Here is a 19,579-nt window from a genome sequence, read left to right on the forward strand (position 1 = left end):
TTGGCCATGAAAAACTTTTAAATTTTTTTACTGATAAGAATTTTAATACAAAAATTTAAAGATGCCTGTGTTAAAAAGGGTATCTGGATCTTTTATTATTTTTTTATTAAATCATTATGTTGGGGGTTTGTACAACTCTTATCACAATCCACACATACATCCATTGTGTCAAGCACTCCTGTACATTTGTTTCCCTCATTCTCAAAACATTTGCTTTCCACTTGAGCCCCTGGTATCTGCTAATTTTTCCCTCCCTTTCTGCTCCCTCCTCCCCAATGAACCCTTGATAATTTATAAATTATTTTTATTTTACACTGCCAGACATCTCCCTTAATCCACTTCTCCACTGTGTCCCCCAAGGAGGAGCTCCCCTTCTCTCCCACCTTCCCTGCACCATTCAGTATCGCCACTCTCCCCACTGGTCCTGAGGGGTTCATCTGCCCTGGATTCCCTGTGTTTCCAGTTCCTATCTGTCCCAGAGTCCATCCTCTGGTCTAGATTTGTAAGATAGAATTGGGATCATGCGAGTGGGGGCATGGGAAGAAGCCATGAAAAGCTTCTGTACTGTAGCTCCTAATCGAGGATCCAGTTACCAGGCGCGACCAGTCCCTGGAGAAGACCACCATCCGAGGGAAGTGGAGGGGCAGCCAGGAAAGAGGAAGAGCCTTGACAAGAGAGTGGGTCACCGAGGCTGGCACATAGCCATTATTAGGAGAGCCTAGGGCAATCAAATGTCTTGTTCTGTCGTGCATAAGGGGCGTGGCTATGAATTAGAAGCGATGAGCCTGCACCTGAAAACAATAAGTCGATTTTGTGACACCCCTGGATTGGTCCAATGCCTCCCACCCATGATGTGGTATCACCCACTTTGGGAAACACTGGGCCAGGCTAACAGTAAACAGGGAGTCTACAGAATCCCTGCCTAGGCCCTAGTTTGGGAGATTCTGCTTGAATTGGTCTGGGCATCAGTAACATGAATCAAGGGACCTGGGAAGGGGACTTTGGTCTGCCTGGGACTGGCTTTTTCATAGGCAGATGGTGCCAGATCCTGCTTTTGAAGAGCTTAAATTTCTACCTCAGTACTCTGTTGGAAGAGATCTGCCCTTCTAAATCCCGTCTGTACCCAGGTGTCTCTCCCTTGTGGCTCCAGGGAGCCATGACCATGCTCTGCTCATGACTCCCTTGGTCAGCTTTTTGAAGACCAGTTAACCACATCCAAGAGCTGAACTCAGAGGCTGCCTGAAGTGAGAGCACTCGTTCTTGACTTTTCTACAGATGCCATTAAAACAGCGATCCTTGAGCTGACGAAGGTGCTCATCACAAGGTGAGCAGCTGGGCCCCACCAGGCTCTCTGTGGACAAGAGGACAATCTGACCCCCACCCCCAAACTCCCAGGGACAATTCTAACTCAGTCCTGCAGGGTCACTATGGCAACAGGTTTGATTTGGTATATCCTTTGTTGGAGGACCCCCAGTGCAAGGGTTTATGCGCTTGCCGCTAACTCCAAGGTTAGAGGTTAAAGTACACCCTGAGGTCCCCGTTTTGAAAAAATGCTCCAGCGCACAGTTCTATTCAGACAAAGCGAGGGCTGGAATGGATTTGATGGCAACTGGCATGATGTAAAACGAAAGCTCAAAGACCACCGGTATGAGTGCACACACACATGAGGGGGCATCAAAGAATTGGGGGAGGGGAGCTCCATGGTCTTCAAATTCCATTTTTCCATGAACTTTTTGAAGCCCCCCCATTAGGGGGCATGGGTGTATGCCTGTGTAAATAGCTAGTTAGAAGCAATAATAGATGAGCCAGGAGGGAAAAGAGCTAAAGTAAGCTAATAACGTTAACAAGAAATGTGCAAATCCAATATGGCAGAAACTTTAAAGTGTTCTGAGGGGCACAGAAGTTGACCTTGACCCAACAGAATGAGGAACCATGTAAGTGGGTGGGAAGTCGGCATTACTGAAGGCAGCAGTTTCCCTTAAATGATCAATTCCGCGTTACCTCAATATAAATAAATAAGTACATCAAAGTCCCTGGGACTAAACCAACTGATTCCCACATCTATATGAAGAGAGACATGCGCAAAAAGAGCCAGGAAAATGGCCCAGAAGAAGATAGTGGGTCGTCAGAGTGAAGGAAGGAAAGGGAAGAAGGCTTAGTCTAGGAACTGCTGAGACATACAACTCTTCATGAGAGCTGCTTGTTTGTAAATTGGGTGAAGGTCTCCAGAGCGTCTCAGTTTTCTATTCCGTTCCGCTCAGAGGGCTGTGCCGGCTGACATTAGCCGGGTTCCTTACTCCATTGAGCTAACCGTCTCCAAGCGTCTTCCATCTTCTTCACTCTTCTGGACTGCAGAAGGACGGGGTGACACTAGCAGTTGGGCCTGAGAGGGCCACCCACGAGCTTGCAAGACCCCAGTAGCTTCTCACCTAAGGAGGGTGTAGGACATTGTCTTTGTGGACTATAAAATATAAGGCTTGGGGGAGAGGGGCGGGAAATGAGGATATAAGAGTGAAGAAAGTGATCTAAAATTGATTGCACAATTCTTTTTAATATATTTAAACCACTGAATTGTATAGTATGTAAATGTCAATAAAGTCGTTAAGTAAAAGTACAGCATGTGTATAAGGCTTTATAATTTGTATTCCCAATTCATTTCTTCTCATTATTACAAAGTTATCACGTTAAGATAAAAGAGTATACCATGTCATTAGAACTTGAAAGATTAATTCTTTTTTAACTCATTTTATTGGGGCTCATACAACTCATCACAATCCATCCATGCATCCATTGTGTCAAGCACATTGCTACATCTGTTGCCATCATTATTCTCAAAATGTGTCCTTTCTACTTGAGCCCTTGCTGTCAGCTCCTCATTTTACCCACTCCCTTCCCACTCTCCAAAAGAGTAATTTTAACTTGAGTTGGTTTAATTTAGTTTTTTCTCCTACTTCTGTGGTTTGGTTTAAAACCCCTGGCCAAGACTGTCTAAAACCAAGCAACAGTTCTATGGGATTATTAATTACAAATGGTTAATAATGCCAGGCAAATGACCACTTTAAAATGCAACCAAAGACTGCCTGGGAGGAGGTATATTGGGCACGGCTTTGAGAACTTTATTTGAAAGCATTACAGGATCCGTCTTTCTGACAGTCCTAATAAAACTGGTATTTAACAATGGAGAAATTGGATGTTTCCTATTTTTGTTTTTAATGTGATGTTGCACAAGTTTTCTGGTTGTACAGAGGAAATTATCAAAGGGAAAACTTTTTAAAATAAATCATTTTATTGGGACTCATACAACTTATCACAATCCACACGTACATCAATTGTATAAAGCACACTGATACATTTGTTGCCCTCATCGTTCTCAAAAATCGCCTGCCACTTGGATTCCTGGAATCCGCTCATTTTCCTTTTTCCCTCCCCCTCCCTCCCCACTCCCCCTTCCCTCATGAATCCGTAATAATATATAAATTATTGTTTTATCTTATCTGCCTGGCATCTCCCTTCACCCACTTTCCTGTTGCCCATCGCCCAGAGAGGAGGGTATATATGTAGATCCCCGCGATCGGTTCTCCCTTTCTACCCCCACTTCCCTCCTGGTATTGCTACTCTCACCCTTGGTCCCGAGGGGTTCATCTGTCCTAGATTCTCTGTGTTTCCATATCCTATCTGTACCGCTATGCATCCTCTGGTCTAACCCAGTTTGCAAGGTAGAATTGAGATCATGATAGTTGGGGGGAGAAAGCATTTAAGAACAAAAGGAAGGTTGTGAGTCTCATTGTTGCTACACCGAACCCTGAGGGACTCATCTCCTCCCCACTAACCCTCTGCAAGGGATGTCCAGCTGTCTACAGATGGGCATTGGTTCCCATCATGGGCTCCCATCATTCATGATATGATTTTTTCCCCCGCCTTTGGTGCTTGAAACCTGGTCCCCTCGACCCTTCATGATCACACATGTTAGTGTGCTGCTTCCATGTGGGCTTTGTTGCTTCTGGGCGATATGGCCGCTTGTTTCGTTTCAAGCCTTTACGTCCCCAGACGCTATATCTCTCGATAGCCGGGCACCACCAGCTTTCTTCGCCACGTTTGCTTATGCATCCATCTGTCTTCAGCGATCATGTAGGGAAGGTGGGTATCATGAAATGACCGTTTAGCTGAAGAAGGTGCTCTTATATTGAGGGAGTGCACACAAGGAGACCCAATGTCCACCTGCTACCCTACTATTGAACCTATAAATATATGCACATAGGTCTATTTCCCCCATAATCATAAATATATTTACATATGTACATGTCTGTATTTAGGCTTCTCTGTATGCCCTTTGCCTCCTACTCCTTTCCTCTATTTCCTTACACTTCCCTCCTCTCCCACTTCCATGTTCGGCCTTCATTCTGGTTTCAGGAATTCCTCTCAGTTACCTTGTCCTTGATCACTTCCTACCTGTCCTCCCTTTCCCTCCCTCCACTGGTTTTGAACCACTCCTTGTTCCCTTGTCCCAGGGTTGGCCAACACCTCCTCCCTTCCCCTACCTCCCACACTTTCATGTCCCTCTGGGACTGTTGGTCCTGTTATTTTCAAAGGAAAAACTTTTAAAATTTTTGAAGAACTTGGCTGAGAGGTTGAGGAGAGGTGCTGTGGACACATGACTGTATCCTCACTGCTTCCAGGCGCGGACTTGCAGTCACCTGTTACCTCCCTCCTGAACAACCTTGATCGTGAAGCAGCACCTGAGGACCTCAAGCAGGCATCGTGAAACTACTGGACAAAAGTCCCATTGTTAAACCGAAGAGCTTTAAAATCAACTGTACTTCTCCATGAGGAATGAGTCGGTGTCCACTCTTAGCGACTATGCAGGACAGAGTAGAACAGCGCCTGTGGGAGTCCAAGACTAAATTTGTGTGGGAGTAGAAAGCCTCATCTTAATTCTGCTTAGCCCTAGAATGCCGAGCACGATGTTTTCTTAACATTTAATTCAAACGTATCTGGTACCGAAATGATAAAGCTTTTGAAGCCGACGAAGATGTCGACAAAATCGTCACACTTTACTAGTACAAATGCATACCGCTAGTCACGCGTTTTAGCGGCAAAATGCTTGGCTAGTGGCCCATGTTTTGACCGATTGTGCGTTCGAGGTTAAGTGGGCGTTGGCTTTCAGTGAATTTTAGGATAATTTTCAATCTAGTGAAGTTTTAGTGTTGATATTTTCTGTTTATGTTCATAAAAGTGTAGTTTTATGTCAAAGGTGTAATACTCATAAAAACATTTATTATATATTTCCTCTTTTTCAAAACGTAACAAATTCTCATGTTCGTCTTTTGAACCAACGGTGACAAAAATGACCACAGTATGGATTGTGATTGGAAAACGGCAAATTTATGGAAAAAAAGGAAATTCATGACCTAGATGGAAGCGGTACAGACTCAGACAAGGAACCAGATGCTAATATTGATGAAACTGGTAAATAAAATGTGTATTATATTTTAAAATGTTTATTTTACAATATAAAAATGTAATTATAATGCTATTCACACTATTTTGATAACAATATTTATTATTTCCCTGTGATAGGAAGTGAATATGCCTGATAATTCTGACTTGGATGAATGAGAAGACCTCATAGTTAGTAATGATACTAGTGAAGATGAGTTTGAAACTTCAGTTGTTGTAGTTTGTGGGGGAGGTCAGATGCTTACAGACATCCTCCCTGAGGGCTGTTAGTCAGCAGACTGCAGGGTAGACCCTGCTCCCTGCTGCTGGGGACAGTGAACTATTTCTCCCTGAGGCTCTCGACCAGGTGTTCTCACCTATGGTCTCTATCATTTGAACCAGGGAATAAGTCAAACTGTCTCTGTGATGTCCACAGTTAAGGGGCCATCCTAAACTAGGATCCACCCATCTTGTCAGTGTATACCCCCAACCCCCCCCCCTTCCTATTGCGTGTATGTCCCTAGACCACCTGCTCTCATTGCTGAACTACCTGTAGTGAAACCCCTTCCTGTGATGTACGTCTTTACCTGTAATATGTGAGCGTGCACGCCCCCAAAAGGTATATAGGCTAGCTCTCTCTTGCTGGTCTCTCCCCACTTCTCTCCTGTTCCCTCTCCTCCCCGGTTTCCCTTTTCCCTTGTCCTCCTTCCCTTCCCCCTCTCTCCATGTGGACCACCAAGCAGGGTGAGGTGAGCATGCTACTACGAAATGTGTCTGACTGCATTCTCCTAGTTTGTCTTCTATCGCTCGTGCTCTCGATGACTTTAATATAATATTTATATATCTTAACCATACAATTGTGCTTGCGGAACCCACAACTAGCGGTGGGGGGCTGACCTCCCTCCTCATTCTACAGAAGTTGAAGAATCAATTCCAATAACTACAAGTTCAAAGCCATCTACACCAAGAAATTGAAGAATTCCTCGTTGGCTGCACATTTCTGGAGATAGCTAGACCTATGCCTGAATGGTTAGGACAAGTATATTCTTCTGGAGTAGAAAAACATCATGTTGACTATTTTAGACACTTTTTTCTCAAAGGATATCATTACTCATATTGTCGACCAATCAAATCTTTATGCAATCCAGAAAAATCCCAGGAAACCTCTGACACTGAGTACCCAGGAACATGAGCAATTTTGGGTACAATGCTTGCTCTGTCGATAGTGAAGCTCTCAAATCCATGTTTATATTGGAAGAGCAAATAAAACTGTCCTGTTGTATCAGAAGTGATAAGTAGCGATAGATGGGAAGATATAAAGTCCAAGATTCACTTCAATGATAATTCCCAAAGTCTGCAGGAGTTCAAAATGAGCCTCGCCGAAGCTCTTCTTCTTGAAGCAAAAAATAACAGACCAACAGAAAGAGGCAGACCTTCTACTGGCTTTACTGATGTTGAGTTTGCTAACAAAAAGAGAAGATGTCCCGCCACCAAAAGTATCCCTGAAGAGATACCCGTTTGCATGGCTTTCACCTTTACCCTGAGGTCACAAAGAGAGGAAGATGCAAAAATGTAAACTTGAAGAGTACACCAGTATTTTTCTGCAGCAAATTCAAAATGCATCTTTGTATCACAAAAGAAAAAAATTCGTTTTGTTCAATTTCACACTAACTAAAATTATAAACAAATTTTATAAATAACATAAGCTTTCAGTTTGTTTTTTCTTTAATAGTAAAATAAGATGAAAATAATATAGAAATGAAAGTACATTTTTAATTCTTGTATTATAAATCCATGGACGAATGTGATGATTTGGTTATATTTAAAAATATTGCAAATTTTAAAATTTAAAAATATATTTTGGTTGTTATATATACTGATTAATATGAAAGTAAAGAATAAAAACAAATTTTTTTCCTTGAAATTAAAAATTCGGGCATTATAAGGTTAGATAATGAAAATTTACCCCCAAAATGCCACTGTTTATGGTATATGCTGAATGCAGTGTTGGCCCACGTAAGCACATGAGGTAAAAACACTTCTCCCTGCTTTATTTTATTATTTTACTTGAATGCACCATAAATTAACGAGTACAGAGATTCATAACTGCCATTCTGGTGGTGGGAACCCAAATGCAGGTGTATTTTGTAGAAACTCCCCGTGTTAGCTGGGTAGTTATGTAACTACCACGCTTCCTTAATTAGTCTTCAGCAGAACAAAGGCATGACAAAGACAAGTCATCGAGGTGAAGGGGACTGTCAGGGGTGTCCAAGGATTCAGCTTTACCTGACCGTTTATATTTAAATATAATAACAAGCAAAACCCTCACTGCTGTGGAGCCAATGCTTTCTCCTACTGACCTTGGAGGGCGGATTAGAACTGCCCCTTGATGGGAGCGCAGGGCAGTGGCTGGGTTTCAGTTGCAGCCTTAGCAGCCCACTTTGAAATCACTGCCCCGCCAGGCCAGAGCGCCTTAGAGAGAATGTGGAAAGGGAAGGAAATTCATCATGGGCCGGATGCTTGCCAGCAGGTCAATTCATCAGGGTCACAAGAGGACTACAGAAACAGGAAGGTTACAGGATGGATTCTGGATCCTCAAACCACCTTATTCCAGGCAGGGCACTGCAGCTCTGGTACCCCAATTTCCAGTAAGGATGCGCCCAGGCAAATCCCTGAGGGTGATGCTGGGCTGGCTGGGGGAGTCTCTGTAGTCCACTTTCAAACACTATGTCTGAGGGTAAGGCAGTTTATGTTGCTAGCTAATGGTTAGAATGAACTCATGGAGCATGAATTTATGTCGAGTCTCAAAATGGAGTTGGGGGTCTCACTGGCACGACCACGTTGCACAAACCACGTACTTCAAATCTAGGCTCTAAGATATTACTAAAAATTAAAAAACGAAGAGCCTTTAAGTAGGGCATGTAATACTGTTAGGTGGCTAGAAATAGGAACCAGGGGTGGGTCTTTAACATGCCAAGCCCCCGCCCCCTTACAGGAAGTTGGAAGCCAATAAAAGCTAAAGGGCATGCACCAATTCAGGTCCTTGAGCCAGGTGGGTGGTACACCTGGGTGGTCCAACAAGGCCAGGTCGGCTTAATTCAGCCAATGGGGTCAACCAGTACTGTTGACCACGCCTCCCAGCTTTAGGCCTAAAGGCTGTAACCTGGAGACCAGCACCCTCTTTTCCAGCTGCTCCCTGGGCTGTGGCTGTGGTTCTCTCTCTGGTCTCAGGCCACCACATGTGGGTGAGCAGTCCCCGAGGGTGCCTGTGTTCACGACTGACTGTAGGGCCAGAAACTTCTGTCCTTTATAAAAACCCACTTGGATCACAAACCAGGCTTCGGTGTGAATTTTTTCTCCAGGGAAGCCAAGAACCAAGGTATTTCCCACCCAAGAAATCTAAAAATACTTAGTTATTAGAAAGTAGTTTTGGTTACAGTATGCATAATGTAAACATTCAATGATACTGTGCTGCATACTGTACGGTATTTTCTTTCATAAAAATTAATATATGCTCCTAAAGCTACAGTGTGTTTATGTTGTACTTTGTGTCAGAATGACATTGAAAAGGACAACAAAATAGAGAAAAAGAACTGTGTAAAATACGTGAATGAGCTTGTATTATAACATTAACATTATTGAGAGTATCTGCTTTCCAGGCTGAAGTGATTCCTTCATTATTCTAGTCCTGCTTTAGTCCTTTGTAATTTGTGGTAATTGTGCTTTTCTTTTTAATACAAAAAAATGTATAAAAATAAAAACTTGAAAAGGCAAAATAGTGGCTGTCTCCCATCTGGCTTACAGCTGGGGGAGGGGGAGGCAAGGAGGACTCCAGAGGCAGAGGCCTGGCACTGCAGCCAGGCAGCCTCTGGAGTCCTGCATCCCCTCCCCCATGGCAGGGGGGGGTGAGGGTTAATCCATGTAATCCATGGCATGAGAGGGACACGCCATTATACAAGAGGAGTTGCAGGCCACCGTATACGCTGAACATCGTCTTCCGAGCCAGGAGAGAGTGTGCTGACACCTCATTTGGGGGGACAAGGAGCCCTCACCCCATGGTAGACTCACTATCAGACCGGCTGTAGGGGCAGCTTCCGAATGTCTGGCTCTGGCCCGAATGTGTGAAGACAGCTGGAAATGAGGCGGGGTCCATTCATCCATTGCTCTGACCAGTCTCCCATGGCCTTCACGAACCAGCCCCTTAGACTTCTAGCCCTTCAGAGTTCATTCCACTGCCCTTCTGGCGCACTGGCACTTCCACCCCCCCTCCAAGAGCACCCACAGGCCGAAGGCGAGACTACCCAGGACATTTGGGAGGAATCCTGCTTCAGTCTCGTGAACGCCTTGGGACAGGCCTGGCATTGCTTCCTCTGCACTGGAGTGATGCGTTCTCATGAGAGATGTGATGCAAGGAGACCGTTCTGCACCCTTCCTCTTACCTGCCGGGAGTTGCAGACTCAGCCTTTGCGCTGTCTGCCCATCACAGGGCTTCCCCTGTTTGATGTACATCACCCCAGTCCAGTGCCCACCACAAGCCTTGAATGAAAAGATCGTCAGGAAAAGCATGCTTCCCCATTGCTTTATCCGCTTCTTTGCTAGCTTCCCCATTGCTTTATCCGCTTCTTTGCTCGCCCCAACCCTTAAACATTCCACACAATGGCTTTTTCCAAATGTTTATTTGTAGGAATTAGTAATGTCCATGGGCCTGCAGCTGTGCAGAAAGGTGTCATGGAGAGGGGGCTTATTCCACCAAGACGTAGCTGTGGGAGCCAGGGGCAGGTCCTCCAGAACCGGGTTGGGGGCGGGGGCTTAGGAACATGTCATTTTTGATATCTGCCTGGAGACTTAGCCCTATTGGAGTTAAAAATATTTTATGTAACCCGCTTTAAATAGAAGAGAAGGGAAAGTTCCAATGTGCATTGGAGTTGGTGGGGTGCTTCCCAGCCATACCACAGCTCTTGGGATCCCCAATGTGCCGAGCTGAGACTAGGACTGGGAGGGTGGGGTGCCTTCGGCCAAGTAGCTATGTGCTTTGTTACCCAAGGGATTTCAGGCAAGATTTCATTACAGTTGAGACGGCGGGTTCACTAGGCATTCAGAGACCCACGGGAGAGGGTCCTAACTTCCTGGCCACTCCGTGGTGGTTAATAAGGGCACTCACTTGAATGCCCCCAAAGGCCAGCACTTCTGACCCCTGCTTAGCTTTGGGATCCATGTAAAGCTGAAGTTGACGTTTGCTATTGGTTTTCACCTAAACTGCAGCTCTTGTCGGGCTAGTGTTTCCGCAGAAGTTTAGGGGGGAGAAGTAGAGCTGAGGGGGGCCTTCAGCACTGAGACTGACAAGGGGGCTCTGGGCACTGGACTGGCAGGGTCAAAACAGGCTCCCGGCAACCTGACCGGGCTGTTCTGACCAAATACAGTATCAGAAAAGCCTTTTATCCCCCCGCCCTGGGCTGCAAGCTCCCCCTGGGGCCCCTGTCCAAGCACAGCTGCCATTGGTTCTTCCCTGGCTCGGTCACAGAGGAGCCCGCCCAGTGCTGGCCTCCATCTTGGGGAATTTTTGTTCTTCCTTGTCCCCTAAGGGAGTGCAGGCTGTCGCTGGAAGGGGTGTCCTACCAAGTGGTGTGAGCGGAAATGACGTAACGGGAGGCGCAGTTACCACTTCAGGAAACTGGACTCCAAAAGTCACCTGCGAAGGGACGCAAAACCAGCACTACCGTAAAGGTACAGTAAGGTGAACCACCTGTATGACATAGAAGTGCAGTTCTTAGGGACAGACTGCCAACGCCACTCGGATCTATGTTGCTGAAGGCTAGTTTTTGTGACACTCGCCCCCCCAAAAAACAATTGTGAGAAGCCTCCGGCTTTTGTTCAGGTCGTGGCTTTTCATGAACGGCTCACTCACAGCCTTCGAGTCGATGCCAACTCATGGCGACCCAATAGGACCAGGCCAATAACCTCCCTGTGCATTTCCAAGACGAACTATGGGGTAAGAAGCAAACGCTGGGAAAGCGGGGACACATGTTGGGGGGCAAGGTTTGAGGTAGCCCTGGGCCCGCTTTTCATGCTTTTTATGAGTGCGGCTGTAGGAATCAAGTTGTCAGGTGTGGTTATTAGACTCGGGCTGGTGCCCACTGCTAAGGGGACAGTACAGGTAGCATTGCTTCACTTCATCTTTGGGGTGTCTGGGATACTCTCAGAGAGCGGGGTGAGGCCCAGCAGCAGGACGTGTCTCTCGTATGCTTTGCTCTGCTTAAACATCGTGTCAGTCCCATGGAGGTGGTCTAGTACTCCCAGCACCCCATAGCACTGGGTGAACCTGGTGGAGAGAGGCAGGGGCGGGGGGTGGTCAGGCGGGAAGACTGGGAGCCAGCCTTCATTTCCTACTGCGGCTTCAGGCACTTCCAAGCCCTCGTACCCACTGCCATCCTCGTACCACCTGCACCCGAGTAACTTGGGGGCTATTAAAGGTGCTTGCTCCTGAGGCTCCCCCAACCCTGCCAAGTCTGGAGCCGTCTTCTGGCACCCCCACCCCCAGGTGATTCCGAAGCAGGTTTGAGGACCGACCCCTGGCAGAGTTCAGCTCCTTTCTACATCGTTTGCCTGAAACACACTGAAGTACTGATTTCCTGGCCCTCCCCTCCTGAAGGTTGGGTTCTGCTGAGCAGGTACCAGGGGGCACTGACCACGCCTGGAGGCCAAGGCTCTCAGAGTGCGGTTAGGGCTGACTCGGACATAGGCGCTGGTCGGAGGAGAGTGGCTATAGTACACGTTAGGTACTTGAAGGAGCCACAACCCACATGAAGGTTAAGAACCCCCAGCAGTTAGAGGAGGGCCTGACCCGGTAACAGGAAGAGGGGAAAAGACGAGGTGCTCTGGGTCCTGTGTGGTCATTTTTATCCCCTGCAGAGGGCCCTGCCCTCAGTGGCACCCACTGTTGCCCCCCAGCAGAAGCCCCCGGAGTGAGGATGGCGGCCTTACTTGAGATGGTGGTAGTCGTGGAATTCAGGTGACGGCAGGAAAGGGAGGTGGTAGCCGCAGTGGGAGAGGGTGCTGGTGATGAGGGCCAAGGAGAACCATGTGGTGATGGATGACAAGTGAGAACCCATTAGTAGGGGACCCAGGACAAGCGGCACCATGTTGGAGACCTGCAGGGAGAGAGATGGCTGAAGGCAGGACACATGGTGATAGAGGGGACCCAGTTCACTTGGGTGCCCACTTGGCCTCAGAGTGGTACCCAGAGGACTTCCTCGGGGCAGCTCTGGAGAAGCTGAGAGGGTTTCAGGATGCTGACTGCTTGAAGACTTGTTCATCCCTAACTTTGGACAAGTTCATAAACAAGCCTCCATTTTGCCTTTAGCATGACCTCTAAAGAGGTCCTCTCTGTCACCCTGTGCCCCTCCACTGCATATCCGACAGAAGGACACTCTGCCTGGCCTACACCAGCCTCACTCTTCCTGGGCCTGCACCCCCATGGCATTCAGTGCCAATCTGCCTTGCTGCGGGCCTGCCTCTGGAGGATCCTCCAAGGTCCCATGCATGAATGGAAGCATCCTGGGCGGCTGAAAGGACATATGTGCCAAAAGAAGGACGGCCAGAATGCACTTCAGAGCAAGCACGGCGAGTTTTGTCTCATGTCCTTTGGACATGAGGTCAGGAGAGGCCAGCCCCTGGAGAAGCACAGTAGGCTTGGTAGAGGTGTGCGGGGCGGGAACACACTTGATGGCCTGGCACTTAGCATAGCGTCGTACATGCGTCATCAGCAAGACGTGGTGAGTGAGTGCGGGTCCCCTGCCGCCCTTTGCCTCTGGGGAGGGTTGATTGCCACTCACCACGTGCTCCACAGGGTGGGCGTAGAGCGAGACCAGACCAATGGAGGCTGTCCACTCGTGGTGTTTCTTGTGGATCTTCTTGTAGAGTGCTGGGTGGTGAAGTAGCCTGGACCATGGAGCCAAAATCGTTTCTCTGCAGCGTCCCTCCTCACTCCCCCCAACCATACCATGCAAAGCCCTCCGACTCAATCCTGCCGCAGCTTGGAGCAGCATGTATCTGCCGTGAAACGTGGGTCGAGGCGGAGTTGCTTTCCCAGAAAGGGGGTTAACGTGGAAAAGCCCAGGGGACACCCCTGCCTCACACAAGCGGAGGAGGTGTACTCCTCAGCTGTCCCAAGTGGTCGCTGTGAGCTAAGTCCTTGCGGCAGGCACTTGAGGCCAGGGCATGCGGTTCTGACCCCTGCAATCCAGAGGCATCGCTTTGCTAGTGTGGAAGGGATCCCGGGGGGGGGGTGGGGGGCTGTTCTCACCGGTGTGAATAGTAGAACATGACTTCTTCTATCAGGGTGAAGATGACCAGCTCCAGGAGGAACCAGTGGAAGGTGGGCAGCTCTCGGCGGCACGGGTCTCCCCACCTCTTGAGTAAGGGGTAGAGGGCGATCACCATGGGGAAAGAGATCACGAACTGATTGAAGAGAACGGCCCGGATGGTCTGGCGTAGTTTCTCAGGGTCCACCTGTCCGAGAGAAGGAGGGAGACGGGTAAGAGTGTGAGAGGTCAGACTACTGCCTATTGCCCCTTCTAGAAAGCAGGCTCCCCTCTGCCCTGTGCCCACTTAGGTGGATGCTGGGAGAGAGGGCTGATCAGCTCAGGTTTGGAACCCTTGAAGTAATGAGGTCCAGGCCATTGGGTGAATGAGTAATGCCCTTGCCTTTGGAAACCCCTCCCTCCAGAAACCTCCCTGCAAGCAACCTATTCTGCCCTGGTTTGGGGGTGGGGGTGATGCGACTCCTCAATTCCTGACCAGATGGGAGCAGAGAGATGACTTGGAACTTGGTAAGGCCCCTCGTACTCCTGCAGGGTCTCTTGGGGAGCATAAGGGATTGGGAGAAGGCAGTGTTCTCTCCAACTAACATTCCAGTGCAGCCTCCAGCCCCTCCGCAGGCTCACACCAAAGTCTTCGCTGACCACCCCTGCCCAGGCCAGCCCAGCCCAGCCCAGCCCAGCCCAGCCCAGCCCAGCCTAGCCCAGCCCCAGCTTGAAGAAGGAAGTGAGCCAGGGAGCTGCCTGTCTAGTTACGGACTCCCTTCTTGTGCCCTGGTTTTCATGGCAGAGCTATGGGGATGGGGACCTGCCTGAGATCCCTTCAGGGTCATGTTGAGAGCCGCCTTCAACTCTCTCATTGGACCTCAGTACTACCGCGTTTCCCTGAGCACCCATCGCCATTGACCCTTGGCTTTCTCAGAACACGCCAGGTCCACAGATCCTCTTCATGACCACAGGTCATTTCCCGGGTCCTGAGGAACGCCCTGAGAGTTGGCCAGGAGGGATTTCTCCCTGAGCTCCCTCAGAAAGTTGCATGGGAGCTGCGTGCAGAGAGGCCCCCATGGGAGACCTTTCTCTCCCACCAGCCTTTCCGGACCTTTCATGTGTTAACTGGCTTCAGAATTCGCTCCACTCTTTGGGATGCAAGACATCTGGCTAGCCTCACCTGAGAGCTCCAGTAAGGTAAAGGCACAACTTCTGGCAACCTTAGCCAAGATGGAGTTGCATCCATTTATTCCTGATATGGACTGAGTGCCCGCTCAGTAGATTAGGGCTTCACAATGTTCTTGGGAAGATGGAATTAACGAGCAGAGAATTTTCCCACAAACTTGACTGACGTTCTTGTGCGTATTCTGAGGGCCTTGGCAACCCCTCTGGCGGGCCCTGCTGAGTAGACTCAAGGGTGGCCGTTACGTTGGGTTTGGCTTTATGGAGCAGACAGTGTTCTAGAGGCTGCGATCGAGCAGTGGGTAAAACAAAAAAGACTCTTGTCTCTATGGAATTTACATTCTGTGACACAAGAGGATTACCACACACAAAAAAAGTGATGACAAATGATAAAAACTGCACGCATTTTCCAACTATGTAACAAAGAGAAATAAATCCTGATATGTAGTACAATGTGGGTGAACCTTGAAAACAGTGGAGTGAAATATTTGTCACAAAAGGATACATACTGCAGAAGCCCACTAAATACAATTTCTAGAACAGGCATGCGCAGATATCAAAAGTATAGTAGTAAGCGTTACCAGAGCTGGGGCGGGGTGTGTGTGCTAAGGAAGCCGACCAGCTTCTGTTACCAAAGATGCATCGCCTTTGAATCATTTCTGATCCGACTGATAGCAGCCTTCTAGGACAGGGCAGAGCTGCCCCCATGGGGCGTCCAAGGCGGCGTGAACCTTTGTGGAAGCAGATTGACACAACCATTTCCTTGGGGGCAGCCAGCCAGTGAGCTTTAAGAGATCCTACGTTCCTGTGACACCAACGGAAAACTTGAGGATCTTGGCTAGTGTTTTGTTGCCTTTGTATCACAACTTAAAATAGATGAAGTTCATAGTTAAGACTTGAAAGATAATGGGATTTTTCTCTGAACTTTTTGATGCTTCTTCGCACTGGAAAGGGTTCCTGTGCTTTGGAATTACAACAATATAGGCGTGAGATGATGGTGATTGGACCTTCGTGGTAGCAAGAGAGGTGTGAGAATTGGATGACTTTTCAGCCTGTTTTGGAAACAGAACCAGGACGTTTTCGAAGCAGATTGGGTTTGGTGCCTGAGAGGAAGCAAGGGGGAGGGGCTGACTCCATGGTTTTTGTCCTGAGCAGCTAGAAGGGTGAAACGCATTGACTCCGATTGTGAAGGTTATGAGGGAGAAAGTCTTTGTGGTGGGTGGTGGGGAGCAAGTTCCTTCTTGGACATGTTGGAGATGTACAGAAGAGAGCCCAGAGCCCATATCAAGTAGGTAGGTTGGTGTTTGAGCCTAGAGTTCAGGAGACAAATTTAAGAATTGTTGCCGTGTGGATGGTAGAAGCCTCACAGCGGTAGAGAGAGAAGCCCAAGCTCTGAAGCAGTCACCATTGAAATCTCGGTTAAGAAGAAGAACCAGCCTCTGAGACTGGGAAGGAGGAACCTGTGAAATCAGAGAACCAGGAGAGCGAGTTGGCTTAGAAGCCAAGTGAAGAAAATCCACCCAGGACCGGGGAGTGAGCCGCTGTGGAATGCTCCTGGAGGGCTACGAAGACCAGGTTGAGACCGGCTCACCGGTGACCGTGCCAAGAGCAAGACTGGTAGAAGGCTGCAGCCCGGCTGGAGCAAGATTCGAGAGAAAACTCTCCACACCACACTCACTGCCCTCGAGGCAATGCTCACTCATAGGGGCCCCTGTGGGATTCCGAGACTCTAACCGTTTATGGGACTAGAAAGCCCAGTCAAAACCATCAGCAGCTCGGCAGGAGAAAGACCGGGCTTTCTATTCCCATAAACGGTTACAGTTACTTCCCCACCGGGGCTCCAGTAGATTATAGAGAAGGCAAGATAAAGTTCTTGTGGTTATTTTAAGAGATGGGCTAAAATTTTATGGTACCTATCTGGAACTTACTGTCAAAGGGTTAAGCCAAATATGAGAGCTGTTCATATTTATATTGTGATGCCAAATGCTTTGCTAGCGACCACTGAGACGGCACCCGACTGACACACTGACTCCACTCACAGGGGGACAAATTGCTGCCTGGTCCTGAGCCAGCCCCATGACCACCTGTAGATGGGACAGCGTTGAAACCAGCAAATATGGTACCATTTTTTTCAATCAATAGATCTTAAGTGTTAGGGAAATACATGTTTGAAATTTTTCATAATTATGGAAGAGTGGGTGACAAAAACGAAGGAAAGGGGTTAGGAACTCCAGGGTGCGAGTGGGCGAAGGAGGCCTGGTAGGGCTAGAGGTTAGGCGCTGGCCTGCTAAGAGCAGGCTCGGCCACTCCAACCCACTGACTGCTCTGCCCACCACTTGTCCGTCAGTCTGTCATACTGAGGTGGCTTGTGCGTGGCTCTGAGGCTGGAAGCCTTCACTGCTATTTGAAATGCCAGCAGGGTCCCCCAGTGAGAACGAGTTTTAGAGGTGCTTCCGGACTGAGAACAGACAAGGAAAAAGGACTCAGCTCCTCATTTCACAGGAAAAAGCTGCTGACAACCTATTCGCATTTGAACTGGGGTGCTGGAGAAGAATATTGAAAGTCCCATGGACTGCCAAAAGGACAAACCAGTCTGTCTTTGAGAAGTACAGTCAGAGTGCTCCTTAGCGGTGAGGAGAGGAATCATCAGAACAAAAAAATCTTACCACAGTGAATGAGGGGGAGTGCGGAATGGAGACCCAAAGCCCATCTGTAGGCCACTGGACATCCTCTTCAAGAAGGGTCTCAGGGAGGAGACGAGCCAGTCAGGGCGAGATGTAGGAACGATGAAACATACAATTTTCCTCTAATTCCTAAATGCTTCCTCCTCCCCCACTATCATGATCCCAATCCTACCTTGCAAGTCTGGCTGGAACAGAGGATGTACACTGGTACAGATAGGAACTGGAAATGCAGGGAAGCCAGGGCAGATGATCCCTTCAGGACCAGTGGTGTGAGTGGCAATACTAGGAGGGTGGAGGGAAGGTGGGTTGGAATGGGAGAACCAATGACAAGGATCTACATATAACCTCCTCCCTTGGGGATGGACAACAGAAAAGTGTGTGAAGGGAGACGTCAGACAGCGCAAGATATGACAAAATCCTAATTTTTAAATTATCAAGGGTTCATGATGAAGGGGAAGCAGCAGGGAGGGGAAAAATGAGGAGCTGATGGCAGGGATTTAGGTGGAGAGCAAATGTTTTGAGAATGATGAGGGCAATGATTGTACAAATGTGCTTGATACAAATGATGAATGTATAGATTATGGTAAGAATTGTATGAGCTCCTAATAAAATGATACAAAATAAATAAAGGGGAAAAAAAGAGGTGAGGATAGCAAGACTTTGTCATATATATGAGGGTACTTCCCTTCCCACCCAAAAAAATGGAACTGCGCTGGGTGAGCAGAGCTTCTGTGGTAAGCATTTTTCCCATTAAGCAAGCATGGAGCAACTCACGCTGAGTTAGTGCACCCAGTGGCGTCACCTGGAAAGGTGCTCTCTGGTCACTGAATTTTTCTGTAAAAGCAATTTCACTCGAACCTTGTTTTCTGTGCTGGCCGGTTGAAGAGAACAGTGTACCCTATGAAATTGTGTTTCCTGCTTGGGGTAAATGCTGCAGAAACTGTTGTGACGTTGAACATAACTAACGCTGGAAAAAATTCAAGCATACGAGTGTTTCTCTCGTTTCCTAAAAGGAGAAGTACCGAGTGATGACAAACCTTGTTCCGGATGTCCGTCAACTTCCGGAACACATAAAAAAGCTGGTCGTGCATTTGGAGGCATCCCAGCAGGCCAGACTGTTCATCTAGCTTTCTCACTAGAGGTTCTGGAGAGATTGCGTTAACAGTGCGCGACAAAACTGGCCTGACTTGTGCCAGGTTGGCGACTGGTTTTGTCACCACGCCAGTGCACCTGTTCATGCAGCCATCTCAGTGCCCAGTTTTTGACAAACACTGCATGCCTCTTGCCCCATGCACCTTACTCACCTCACCTTGCTTCATGCAACTTCTTTTTGTTTCTGCGAATAACAGGAAAGGACGGCATTCGACCACATAGGGAGGTGCTGTCAGCCGTCCAAACAGGTTGAGTTTGAAAAATGTTTCCAAGAATGGAATTGCAGATTTGATCAATATATTAAGTATAAAGGAGAGTGTTTTGAAGGTGATAAAGTTGTTTAGTAAAAAAAATACTCGGGACGGAGGGGGAAAAAAAAAGAGGACCTGATGCAAGGGGCTTAAGTGGAGAGCAATTGCCTTGAGAATGATTGGGGCAGGGAATGTATGGATGTGCTTTATACAATTGATGTATGTATATGTATGGCTTGTGGTAAGAGTTGTATGAGTCCCTAATAAAATGTAAAAGAAGAAAAGAGAAAAACATAATTAGGGCAAAGACTGTACAGATGTTCTTTATACAATTGATGTATGTATATGTATGAACTGTGAAAAGAATTGTATCAGCCCCAATAAATTGTTAAAAAATAAATAAACAAAAAAAACAAAGATTTGAAAAAAAAAATCTGTTTTTTGGTGGGAGTACCCCCCTTGTACTTTGGACATATTGTCAGCAGAGAACAGTCCCTGAAGACCAGCTACCATGTTTGGTAAAGTGGAGGGACAGTGAGAAAGAGGAAGGGCCTGGATGAGAAGGACTGAC

At 47.7% G+C, this 19,579-nt stretch overlaps 1 protein-coding gene across 1 annotated transcript in view; it reads right to left on the reverse strand.

The window, feature by feature from the left end:
• Positions 1 to 11,136: 11,136 nt before the first annotated feature.
• The window catches only part of LOC142440179 (fatty acid hydroxylase domain-containing protein 2-like), a 50,609-nt gene continuing 42,166 nt past the window's right edge, over positions 11,137 to 19,579 (reverse strand). The window contains exons 4-7 of the mRNA XM_075542717.1: positions 13,739 to 13,944; positions 13,269 to 13,374; positions 12,418 to 12,584; positions 11,137 to 11,755 (exon numbers count right to left, since the gene is read on the reverse strand). Of these exons, the coding sequence (XP_075398832.1) occupies positions 11,602 to 11,755; positions 12,418 to 12,584; positions 13,269 to 13,374; positions 13,739 to 13,944 (633 nt within the window). The 3' untranslated portion in view covers positions 11,137 to 11,601. The remainder of the gene's footprint in view (positions 11,756 to 12,417; positions 12,585 to 13,268; positions 13,375 to 13,738; positions 13,945 to 19,579) is intronic.

The sequence above is a fragment of the Tenrec ecaudatus genome, chromosome 2 (genome assembly GCF_050624435.1).
Source record: "Tenrec ecaudatus isolate mTenEca1 chromosome 2, mTenEca1.hap1, whole genome shotgun sequence".
Taxonomy (NCBI): Eukaryota; Metazoa; Chordata; class Mammalia; order Afrosoricida; family Tenrecidae; genus Tenrec; species Tenrec ecaudatus.